This window comes from Hippocampus bargibanti, linkage group LG07, assembly GCF_051943395.1.
Source record: "Hippocampus bargibanti isolate YZ-2025 linkage group LG07, ASM5194339v1, whole genome shotgun sequence".
Taxonomy (NCBI): Eukaryota; Metazoa; Chordata; class Actinopteri; order Syngnathiformes; family Syngnathidae; genus Hippocampus; species Hippocampus bargibanti.
In genome coordinates this window covers 8,869,434-8,882,113 of record NC_142740.1, presented here as the reverse complement: position 1 = coordinate 8,882,113, position 12,680 = coordinate 8,869,434, and the positions used below count along the sequence as shown (strand labels likewise).

At 43.2% G+C, this 12,680-nt stretch overlaps 1 protein-coding gene across 1 annotated transcript in view; it reads right to left on the bottom strand.

Annotated features, from left to right (window-relative positions):
* The window catches only part of stxbp3 (syntaxin binding protein 3), a 37,206-nt gene that overhangs the window by 20,162 nt on the left and 4,364 nt on the right, over nucleotides 1-12,680 (bottom strand). The window contains exons 4-6 of the mRNA XM_089000958.1: nucleotides 3,009-3,085; nucleotides 2,844-2,916; nucleotides 2,644-2,744 (exon numbers count right to left, since the gene is read on the bottom strand). Of these exons, the coding sequence (XP_088857084.1) occupies nucleotides 2,644-2,744; nucleotides 2,844-2,916; nucleotides 3,009-3,085 (251 nt within the window). The remainder of the gene's footprint in view (nucleotides 1-2,643; nucleotides 2,745-2,843; nucleotides 2,917-3,008; nucleotides 3,086-12,680) is intronic.

Sequence of the window (12,680 nt, the reverse complement as noted above, 5' to 3'; positions counted from 1 at the left end):
GGCAAAGTACGGCCCGCGGGCCACATACGGCCCGTTAGGCTTTTTAATCCGGCCCGCCGATCATAAATGTTTGCAATTGATTCAAGGAGTCCTCCAATATCAATTTGAGCCATCAATGATAGCAATGTAGCACCCAGAAAATGCAGAAGATTGTGCCCAAGCTCCGTTGGAAATGGACTGATTTGTCAGCGAATATCAAATAGTTGTCTTGGTGCAACACACAATGATTCACCATGGCGTTATTTATGTGTTTTCCTTCTAATTTTGCCATCAACACGGATCAACACGAAGTTTTCAGACCAAACAAAGTACCCAAAATGCATTGTGTGTCGCTTTCTCGGTCAGGGGCGGTCCAAACGTGACGTCACATGGGGATCGTCATCAACTCGAAAACAAGACTTCATGAACATTCAGCGCAAGTCTTAAAACGTAAACTAAAGCTATATGCTGTGGAATCTTTGTAAAATACGCTCAGTCGAAGTCATTTGAAGTGATTTTATAAATTATGGACATAACTTGTCCGGAGGCGTCGGTTGTCCTTTAATGCTTTAGGTTTAGTATTTCCAGCCCAAACACTCCCTCCAAATGCTCCTGGCCTGGCCCCTCTGTCAAATTTTAGAACCCAATGCGGGCCGTGAGTCAAAAAGTTTGCCCACCCCTGCTCTAGGCTGTTTGGAAAGCATTGTCTAACTGAATGAGCAGGGAAAAACACTTGCCAACGTTTTTGTGTTGCTACATTTGAACGCACTTGAACGCCCTGTCAAGATGCGATAGAAGTGATTGTGATTGGCTAAAGGGTAGAGTCATGTGTCATGGTAAGCCAATCAGAGCTAGTGTTTTTCACACACACCGGAACAGCGTGTCAATAGTCACGCTAAATTGTCAGGTGCGAGTTGACAGCTCGGGCGTGGCCGCCGCTCGCTGCACTTCAATTTCATTTCATTTCAATGAGTCACTGTCACCTCACCAGTGACATGATTACGACGATAGTGCATTGCTATGTCTTGTTGTGGCAAATCCAACAGTTTGCTTTGCACGAGGTGATTGTTAGACGCGAGTGTGCCATTTTATTAGCCCCACCCGCCTTGTTTTGTTGTGTTTTATTCCGCGTCCGTGGAATCATCGAACTCACTATTTTGGTGTCATAAAATCTCTGCCAGCACCTACGGGACTCGAAGTGAATGCATATGACATCGCTTGACATCGAGCTTGTTGCTGACCATAATGAGTTCACCAACACAGAGAATTTGATTTGCCTTCAAGAGTACAAGCAGAAGCAGGCCATTCAACAGTTGATGTGCAGGCTTTTATTGAACAGTTCCACCCAGAAAAGGCTATGAGAATCATCAACATGATGAATGAGAATGTGATGCCTCAGTTTCGTAAGACCTTACAAGTGAGAAAGCAACAGGCGTCAATTAAGAGCCATCAATGACCATCACAAATGTAAATAAAGTGACTTTATTATAAAGTACAGTGTATTTCTTTCATTAAAATACAATAGTACATTTATTATACATAGAAAGAAGTATGTTGTGTGTAGTTTTAAGGCTTATTTAGTTGAAGATTATATTTTATGGAGACCTATATATATATATATATATATATATATATATATATATATATATATATATATATATATATATATATATATATATATATATATATATATATATATATACAGTAAAGTCGTTATATCGATATTCGCGGGAGTCCGAAAATAATCGATATAACCGGGACTATCGATATATCCGACCCTGTTTCTCTGTGCGTGCATAGAAATAGTATCGATATAACCGGGACTATCGATATAACGAGACTTTACTGTATATATATATATATATATATATATATATATATATATATATATATATATATCTCGTTATATCGATATTCAAGGGAGTCCGAAAAAATATCGATATAACCGGGACTATCGATATATCCGACCCTGTTTGCATGTAATTTTCTCCGTGCGTGCATAGAAATAGTATCGATATAACCGGGACTATCGATATATCCGATATCGATATAACGAGACTTTACTGTATATATATATATATATAAATAAATAAATATATACAGTAAAGTCTCGTTATATCGATATTCTGGGGAGTCGGAAAAAATATCGATATAACCGGACTATCGATATATCCGATCCTGCGGCATGTAAATTTTCTCCTTGCGTTCATAGAAATAGTATCGTAATAAGCAGTACTATCGATATAACCGATATCGATATAACGAGACTTTACTGTATATATATATATATATATATATATATATATATATATATATATATATATATATATTCATTTTTGAAATGTTCACTCATTGAGTGTTTGGTGAATGGCCATATCAACTGGTTGGGTTTCGTCTATCTAAAAAGGTTAGGAACGACTGCACTCGGGGGATGTGTACAGATGGTTGAGAAATCTGAGGTTTGGGAAAGGTGACTCATGTTTGAAATTCTTCCTAATTTGAGCCTGATTAATCATAGCAACATTATTATATATATGATTCCCCCCTCCCCAAAATAATACTAATTTTAACAATTATCTTTGGGTAAAATGAAAGAAACGTAGGCTTATTCAAATGATTGCAATGTAGATCAAAGGGAGAAAAATCTCTGAAAAGAAAACATACCTGTGCTTCATGAGGCATGAAGGACATATTTATCTCTTTGCAAATCCGAATGTACTTTGCACAGTACAGTTTCATATTGCGGAAAAGGTCATCAGGGCAATCTGAGAGATAAAGCTCTTTTATTTCGCTGAAAACTCTTCAAATAAGCTAAAACAACAGTCTGCTTATCATCTATCAGTAGCCACGAGCAAGTTACTTACAGTCAGTGAAATAAACATATGCTGATTTGTACTTGGGTTTCGGCTTGAAGTCAGCAATAAAGGCATCCACAGACTGTAAAAGCATCGAAGATATCAGAATAAAGTAAAAATACCTTCCAGTTGAGTTATAACAGTGTTGAAGATGGAACCGCTAGAATAGTATACCTGAGCTGTTGGTGTCATAAAGTAGATCGCCTTCATTTCCAGAACAGGTTCTCTGATTTTGTACAGGTCCTCCACAACTAATGAGGAAAAAAAAGATAATTTCATCTGCTGATGAGATCAACACAGTAAGTAAAATTAAAATTGATTAAGTGCATCAAAGTTGTTACGATAATTTCTGTAACATCAGTCAAGTGCAGAAGTATTTAAAGTGTTAGAAAACGTGATTTATACTTAATGAGTCTATTGCTGTGTAACTTGTGGTCTCGCGGTACACTCGCCCGATTTGTGTAAAGGCAGCATGGGATCAGTTCCTCCTCAGTGACTGTGTGGATATGGATGTGAGTCATTGTTTGTGATTATACCAGGGTCTTTCAATAAACAAGGTAAGTTTTTGGACAATGACATGTAATGCAGATAGAACTTCCTTTTGTTTAAAACTCTTCCAGCACTGTCACATACTTGACCCATCTGTCCACAAGCTCCCATATTCCTTCAGAATAAAATCTTTGGACTGTTGTCTCAGCCAGTCACACAACACTCACTCACAACACTTTTGACTGACCGTATTTTCCGCACTATAACGCGCGCCTAAGAGCCTTCAATTTTTTCAAAAGCTGACCATGCGCCTTATAATCCGGTGCGGCGTATATATGGATCAATATTGAGCCGCAACAGGTCTCGCAACTACGTTAAGCAGCCGAGATTCCATTTTCCCCTGTAGAAGAAGTAGGGATATATATAAAACGGCGTCAACAGAGCATTCAAAGCTAGACTGCGAAATGCGTGGGAGCGGTGGATGCAGAAAGCGAACACACGTTCATCAAGACGGGGAAACAGCGCCGGATGACATACGCCACTATCTGCCAGTGGATTGTAAATGCCTGGGCTGATAGGACGGCAGGAATTGTCACTGAACTGCCAGACGACAACAGCGACACTGACTCCATGAATGATGACTTGGATGAGACGGAGCCAGGCGTGTTGGATGCCGCATTCGCCCAGCTGTTCAATTCGAACACTGAAGAAGAATTCCAGGGATTCTTAGATGAGGAATGATCTGATAAAGTGAGCTTTATGTGTTTCCTTTGTGTGTTTACAGTTCAACAAGGTTGGTCATATTGTGAATATGGACATTCACGTGTGAACAACAGTTATGTTATTGCTTTAGAGTTATTATTGTTATTGCTTTGCACTATAAAGAGTGTTAGTATATTGTGATTGCACTTACGTTTAATTTACCGTAACAGCATCAGAATGTATTTTACGTGTTTACTGAATGGAGGAAAAGTTCCACACCACTAGCTTGATGTTGCTAAAAGATAAACTGTGTCACGAAAATACGAATACTTTACCTCAGAGAAAATAATAAAACAGTTGTTTATTCAGTTTGTTAGTGAATGGAGTTGTCAGAAAGCTGATTTGTAGTCTATTAATAAAGTTGACCGATCTGACTATTTTGTTGACATTCCCTTTAGTTCTGCACCGTCTAAGCAGCGTCTAGCACCGGATGCATAATGTAACCCCAGCCTCTACTGTAGCGCTTTATAATGTGGTGTGCCGTATATATGGAAAAAGATTTAAAATATGTCATTCATTGAAGGTGCGCCGTCTAATGCGCTGCGCCTTATAGTGCGGAAAATACGGTAATTGTCACATCCAAAATTTGTGCTTCTCGTGAACGCTTTTAAGGAAACAAACAGGTTCAAGTCTGAAGGGCCAAGGTCTGGGCTGTAGGGGGTGACGGGAGGTGGTCCCAGCCCAGCTTGTTGATAATTTGCACCATTTGGGCTTCTGTGTGAGGACTTGCATTGTCATGATGCAAGATGACTCCTTCTGACTGATGACACACAATAGGGTCATAACATTAGTTATCAATCCATTTATTTTCGGAACCATTCATCAATTGTCCTCGCCAAGGCTGTGGACATGCTGTAGCCTGTCTAATTATACGGCTGGTGGGAGCTCGTTTGCTAGAATCGAACCCTCCAACTCTGCACTATGAAACGGATCTGATAACCAGATGTGTACTACGCAACCCACGACGGTAAGAGTAAACTTAAAAAGGGAAAGACACATCTTATTTGTCTTCTCAGAGAGCAGGAGCTGTGAACCAAAGAGCCTTCTGAGTCCCATACGCAGTGATGAATTGAAGCATTTTACAGAGTGGAGGAATGTTAAGAAATGAACTGTGAGAAAACACCATTCACCCATGGTAGAATGAACTTACACAGATGATTTTGATCATCCCAATTGACCCTTTGCCTGCCCGGGAAATATTCATACCGTTTCCATTCCTCTGTTGACAAGTAGACAAAGTGAGGACAGGGAAGAAAGACAGACGGACGGACTGACACACGCCGCTCGCTCCTACCGACTGCTGTCAGGCTTCTTAATAATCACGTGTGAATGGAAAAAAAAACAACCACTGCCCTGCTGCCGTGTGGGTAAGTCTAGGAAGACAAAGGCTAGGGGAGCACACCCTGAGAGAAAAGCAACGTTTTCTGGCACACGATAGGCGGTCTTCCGAAAGACTGGAGCTCTGGAAACCTCCTGCAACTGTGGAAGAGTGCCGGTCATCCTGGGCTCCCCTAGCCACCGGATCCCACTCTCCTCCAGTGAAGAAGTGCTGCTGGGACATGCGCGCTCCCAGTTGTACTTAAAATAATTTCTCTGCGCAGGTATCCATCTCTACCTCGGTGGGACCAGCTACCGGAAATGGACCAGAGTCTGGTGGCGATGGGGTGTCTGGTGACGGGAGCAGGTATAAATGCACCGGAAGCTCCTAATCAGAACTCTGCACACCAGCGGCACAAAGCTATTCATGGTCGCTAGCAGGTGGAATTGAGTTGCATCTGCTGCCAGCAGACCCTCGTGCGACCGAGCAGCCCTATTCAGGACCGCACTGCTCAAAGAATACCCCCAAGGAGGACAGCATTAGCATGGTGTGGGACTTGCAAAAAAAGTCTCCTACTAAAACTCCCAGAATCACCGATTGGCATAAGCGAAAGGCTTATGATCCCTCTGGCTAAAAAAAAGATATACAGTACCACCCTTCTTAGTGCTTATGCAGCTACCCTACCATCAAAGGAAGGACAGCTTCTATGAGGCATTAGATGAGGTCCTACGCAGCATACCTAAGGAGGATAAGATCTTCTTGCTGGGCGATTTTAACGCAACAGTGGGCAAGGACAACAAGGTGTGGAGTGGGGTTATTGGTGGGCAAGGCATCGGGCATGTCAACGCAAATGGTTGCTAAGTCGTTGTGCTGAGCATGACTTGACCATCACAATCACCATCTTCCAACTGAAAAACAAGCACAAAGCATCCTGGATACACCCACACTCTAAACATTGGCACCTGATCGAACACCATTGTGAGACGCTCAGACATAAAAGACGTCTTGCTCACTCGCACAATGAGAGGAGCTGAGTTCTGGACTGACCACCAACTCATGATGACCAGGCATCGAGTGCAAGTACGCCTGCTATTTGTCTCCAGAGGTCAGGAAAGAAGAGGCTGGACTGCACAGAGGCTAGCAGAGCCTATGGCTCGGGACAAACTCCGTCTCTCTCTTGCTGATAACCTGGAAGACATTGAGCCTATCCTGCTGGGAGATGACTCCATTGATGGAAAAGGGTCCACTATCAGCTCCAGGCTCTATGAGGCAGCATCCAAATCCATCGGATACAAGCGCAGAAAGCACCAGGACTGGTTTGATGACAACACAGGCACAACAACCTCGATGCTCAAACACAAGCACACATCACACAGTGCTGTACTCAACAACCCCACATCAACTGGGCTCCGGCAGCAATGGCAGAAACTCAGGGCGGAGGTGCAGTCAAAACTACGTGCAGAATGAGTGGTGGACATCGAAGGTGGCTGAAATACAATCTCATGCCAATAAAAACGATATGCACAACTTTTATGATGCAGTAAAAGCCATTTAGCCAAAGAAACTGCGCTGTTTCACGTCTGAAGTCTAGCGACAGTACAACCCTCATAAAAGACCAGAAGCTTATCACCAAAAGATGGGCAGAACACTTTGAATCTCTACTCAACCAGCCTTCCCCAACAGACCCTTTAGTTCTAGAGGAACTCCCTGATGACCCCACCATCCAAGACCTTGACTTTCCACCAACCTTTGGAGAGCTTAACAGTGCTTAAAAATCGCTGAAACGCAACATTAGTCCTGGTCCTGACAGTATCCCGGCCGAGATCCTCAAGCAAGAAGGCTACCTTTGCACCCGTGCCCCCTTCCTCTTCATCAGCAATGTGTGGAAGCATGAAACTGTGCCTCAGCAGTGGAAAGAGGCAAATATTGTCACCATCTACAAAGGCAAGGGGGATAAATCCCTGTGTGGTAACAGCCGTGGCATCTCACTTCTGGCAGTTGCTGGGAAAGTCCTGGCTAAAGTGATACTACGTAGACTGATAAACTGCATCACAGAAGATCTGCTGCCAGAATCCCAGTGTGGTTTCAGGAAGAATAAGAGCACAGTAGACATGGTGTTCACAGCACGGCAGCTTCAGAAGTGTAGGGAACAGCACCAGAACCTCTTTGTTGCTTTCATTGATCTGTCAAAGGCCTTTGACACGTCCAAAGTGAGCTTCCCTGGAATATTCTGCTGAAGTTTGGATGCCCACAGAAATGTATCAACATTTTTAGCCAATTTCACAATGGGATGACATCACGTGTGACTATCGGTGGCCATGAATCACAACCCTTCAAGGTGCAGACTGGTGTACGCCAGGGATGTGTCCTCGCACTAGTCCTGTTCAACATCTTCCTCCTGTGTGTGACACTGTTGCTCCATGAAAGGATCAAGAACAACAGTGGGGTTACAATAGATTTCCGGTTTGATGGAAATCCATTCAATATCAAGAGGCTCCAGGCAGTCACAAAAGTAAGATCAGAGCAAGTCATCAAGCTCCAATATGCAGATGACTGTGCAGTTGTGGCCCACACACCAGAAGCACTACACGCTAGTCTCTCAGCTGCTGCAGGTGCCTGTGGCAGACTGGACCTCTCTGTCAATGTGGAAAAGAGTGAGGTAATTTGTCAGTGGGCATCCATTCCTCCAGTTCATCCACCAACTTTCACCGTCTCCAATAAGCCACTCGCAATAGTGGACTCTTTCAAATTCCTGGGTAGCTTTCTCTCTGACAACTGCAACATCGACAAAGAGATACAAAACCGGATCAAACAGGCATCAGGATCTTTTGGCAGACTCAGGAAAGTCTTTCAAAACAAAGATCTCAAACTCCACACCAAGACTACAGTTTATCGGGCTGTTCTTATGTCAACCCTCCTCTATAGCTGCGAAACATGGACCCTGTACCAACTCGGGATGGTTGAGGCCTTCCACATCAAGTGCAGACAATGCATCCTTGGGCTGTCCTGGAGGGACAGAGTCCTCCACACTGAAATACTCTGCAAAACCAACTCCACCAGTGTGGACGCTACAGTCACCCAGCACCAACTTCGCTATCTAGGCCATCTGATCAGGATGCCAGAAGAGCGCTGGCCACGTAAGGTGCTTTATGGGCAGCTCCATCTCGGCCGTCGCCTGGTAGGAGGCCCAAAAAAGCGCTATAAAGACCAGGTGAAGACTGCCATGAAAAACTGCGGCCTAAACCCGACCCAGCTGGAGGACATTGCAGCTCAACACTCCATCTGGCGGCAGCTCCTCCAACAAGGCGTACAGAAACGTGAGGGAGACCGAGGTGACCGATTGACCAGGAAACGTCAAAGGAGACATGAAGCCAGTGCCACACCCACAAACCCAGTCAATGCCTTCACCTGCTCTGCCTTGTGTCAAGCAGTGTGGATCACGGCCACACAGCCACATGAAATGGGCTCACAAGAAATAGAGTTGGACTGTCATCATCGGACACGATGGACAACCTTAAGCAAGCAAGCAAGTAAGCAATTTAAGATTAGCACACATACTTTGGAGGCACTTAAAGGACAACCAACGTCACTTTTTTGTTTCCTGACATCTAAAATACCCAAAACATACAGTATGATATTTTTATTCAAATGCAAAACACCAATAAAAATGACTTCAAGTGTCCAAAATCTGCAAAAAAATTGAGCATTCTCAGAAAGTCCCGCCCCCAGTTCATGATGTCACGCCAAGACGTCTTGCATTGCTGGAGAATCAAAACAATGGCTTCAGATTCGGAAAATATGCTTTCTTGTTACACATCCAGTTATGAATATGATTCAAATAGTTCTGAAGGGGAAATCATACATGCTTGCAATCGATTAAAGCATTTATTCTGTGCCATTTTGAGGCAACATTGGGGGGAAAGGTCTCACCCAAAAAGAGGCAGAAAATGGCCACCTCCTGTGAGGAATGAATCAGCCTGTTTCCACAGGCTGATAAATTCCTTATATGGAGTGAGGACGCCCTCTTCTGGCTATTTTTAGTGCAACATGACGTTTTCAGACCAAACAAGCCCATCAAAATGCATTGACGTGATGGAAGGACTGCTACAATGTGTCCTTTTTTTCGGTCACGGGCGTTCCTTCAGTGACGTCACGTACGGACTCGTCACCAACTCAAAAACAAGACTTCCGGAATATTCAGCACAAGTCTTGAAACGTAAAATATAGCTATATGCGGTGGAATCTTTGTAAAATACACTCAGTAGAAGTCATTTGAAGCCAATTTACAAATTATGGACACAACTCGTTCGGTGACGTCGGTTGTTCTTTAAAATTATTATTCATTGTGGGGGCATGATTGCCTGCAATTCCTAAATATTAAATTATATATTTTTATGAAGCCTCCAAAACTAATAATAATAATACGTTTAATTGAGAAGCACCGTTCAAATCACCCAAGGACACTTTACAATTAAAAGATCAAAAACCACAAATATAACCTTAAAACTACAAATAAATTGATAATTAATAAAACAGCTGATTAAACTAAATGGTGAATGCAATTTTAAACAAATGGGTTTTGAGGTGGGATTTGAAACTGGGAAGAGTCAATATTACGGATTGGATTGGATTTGCCTTTATTAGTCTCATAGTGGAGACTAATAAACTAACTAGTGGATGTTGGGTGGAAGTGAGTTCCAGAGTTTGGGAGCAGGGCGACTGAAAGCTCTACACCCCATCGTGGTGAGACAGAGAGCACACAGAGGTGGAGGGAGGATGGGGATCTGAGGGACCGGGAGGGAAAGACAGAGAGGGGGGGGGGGGGGGGCAAGGTTATGGATGGCTTTAAATGTATATACAGAAGTATTTAGAATTCAATTTTTAGTTTGACAGGAAGCCAGTGGAGCTGCTGGAGGACGGGGGTGATGTGGTGAAAGGAGGGTTTTTTGTGATGATCCGGACTGAGGAATTCTGGACTAGTTGGAGTTGTGAGACAATGTCTTTTCATCAATGGATGCTACAGCTTCATGTTTGCTTTCAACATTTAGCTTGTAGTAGACGTACAAATTCCACCATGACGTCCCTGATCCACTGCTGTCATGGATGCTTTGATCCTCTCCTCTTTCAACTAGAACTGCTTCATGTCATTACAAAGAGGGTACAGCAAGTCCTGAAGAATGAATGACTCTGTGTTGTCATATTTGTTATTATTTTTTTTTTTTTAGTTTTTCCCAAGATGGCGGCGCGTGAACACGCAGCGGCTCCCCTCTCCCGGCAATTTGGCGTTTTCATGTTTATTATGTTTGTTAAAGTAATTAGTAATAAGTGCCTTGCATGCTGGGTCCGAGAGGACAGTAATTTCATCTGTGCTGTATGTCATATATTAGCATATTTGACAATAAAGCTGACTTTGACTTTGACTTATGAATGTTTTTGATGGACACTGAAAAGAAGGGAGTTGCAATAGTCGATACGGGACGGGACGAGACTGGGGATAAGGATAGCAGTGGTATGAGGGGTGAGAGGTGAGAGGGGGACAGAGACTATTGATATAATGGAGGTGGAAATATGCGGACTGAGTTATGTTATTTATATGCGAGTGGAAAGATAGTGAGCTATCAAAGATGACACCCAGGATCTTGATCTGAAGGGAGGGGGACACGGTAGAACTGTCAATTGTGAAGGAGAAACTGTTGCCGTTATGTGGAGTGGATTTTGTACCGAGAAGGTCAAGTTCAGTTTTTTCGCTGTCAAGTTTGAGGAAGTTATGGGAAAAACAGAATTTAATTTCCTAATAGCAGTGTGAAAGGGATGATGGTGGAAGAGAGGCGTCAGGTTTGTTGGAGAGGTAGAGTTGGGTGTCATCCGAGAAGCAGTGAAAGTGTATGGCAAAATATTGCCAAGGGGAAGAAGGTAGAAAATAAAGAGAAGGGGCCCCAGGACAGACCCTTAGGGCACACCAGAAGACACCGGAAAGTACAGAGAAGTGAAGGAGTGAAGTAGTTGATTTGGATTAACTGTGAGGATTGAAACCCGCGAAGTGAGTGTGAGTGATGCTTAAAGTGGTAAGTCTGTTGAACAGGATGGGGTGAGAAATGGTGTCAAAAGCTGTGGTCAGGAGGATGAGAATAGAGAGTGAACCGGCGTCTGCTACCATGAGAAGATTGTTAATAATTTTTATGAGGGCCGATTCTGTACTGTGGCGGGGACGGATACCAGACTGGAATTGTTCGTAGAGGTTATTGTGAGTGAGGTGAGAGTGAAGCTGGGAGGCAACAGTTTGTTTAAAGAATTTTAGAGATGAATGGAAGATGAGAAATTGGACGCAAGTTATTGAATTCATTGGGATCTGAACCAGGTTTTTTTCAGGATTGCAGTTTGAGTGGGAGAGGAACAATTCCAGTGGATAACGAGGAGTGAATAATGACTGCAATAAAAGGAAGCAGAGACTGTAAGTAGGATTTGATCAGGATTGTAGGAAGGGGGTTGAGTTGACAGGAAAAATTATTGGATTCGGTGACGAAGTCTGAAATTATTGAGGGATGGGGGAGTTCCAAAAAGGATAACAGTTTATAAGGAGTAGGAAGGTTGGGGCAGGGGAGGGGTACAGAGGTGCCTCGGTGCTGGTGGATAATGTTGATCTTTTCATTGAAAAATACAAGCAGATCGTTGCAGGTGTCTGAAAAATAAAAGTGGGGAGAAGAGAGACAGAGTCATTGAATACAGAGAAAAAAAGAGCCCTAAGTGTTTCCAGTATTTGAGTCGATGAGTCCAGGGTAGTATTGTGATTTTGCGCGCAAGATAGAGTCCTTGTAATGGGTGAGTTGAGCGGTGTAAATGTCTTTGGGAGCAGTGAGACCAGTTTTCCTGTAAAGTCTTTCAGGTTGCCGAGTTTTAGATTTGATGGAACGGAGATGAGGGGACAACCAGGGAGTGGACCGAGTAAATTGGACAGACCAGGACTTTAACAGGACCAAGCGCGTTAAGAGTGTTTGCGAGGGTCCATGTTGTACCTGGAAACCAGTTCATCAGGAGAGGATTCAGGGTGGCAATCAATGCAGCAAGGCTGACAGTGTTAATGTCTTTGATATTTTGATAAGTGATAATGCGGGGTGGTTTAAAGAGAGAAAGAGGGTGATGGAAACGTTAAATGAAACAAGGAAATGGTCCGGCGTAGGAAGTTCATGAGCTGTACAATTGTAAGGGGGTAAGACAAGAGCAGCAAATCAGATCCAGCGTGTGTCCTTTTGTGTGTTGAGGTCAGAGAGTTGATGGAA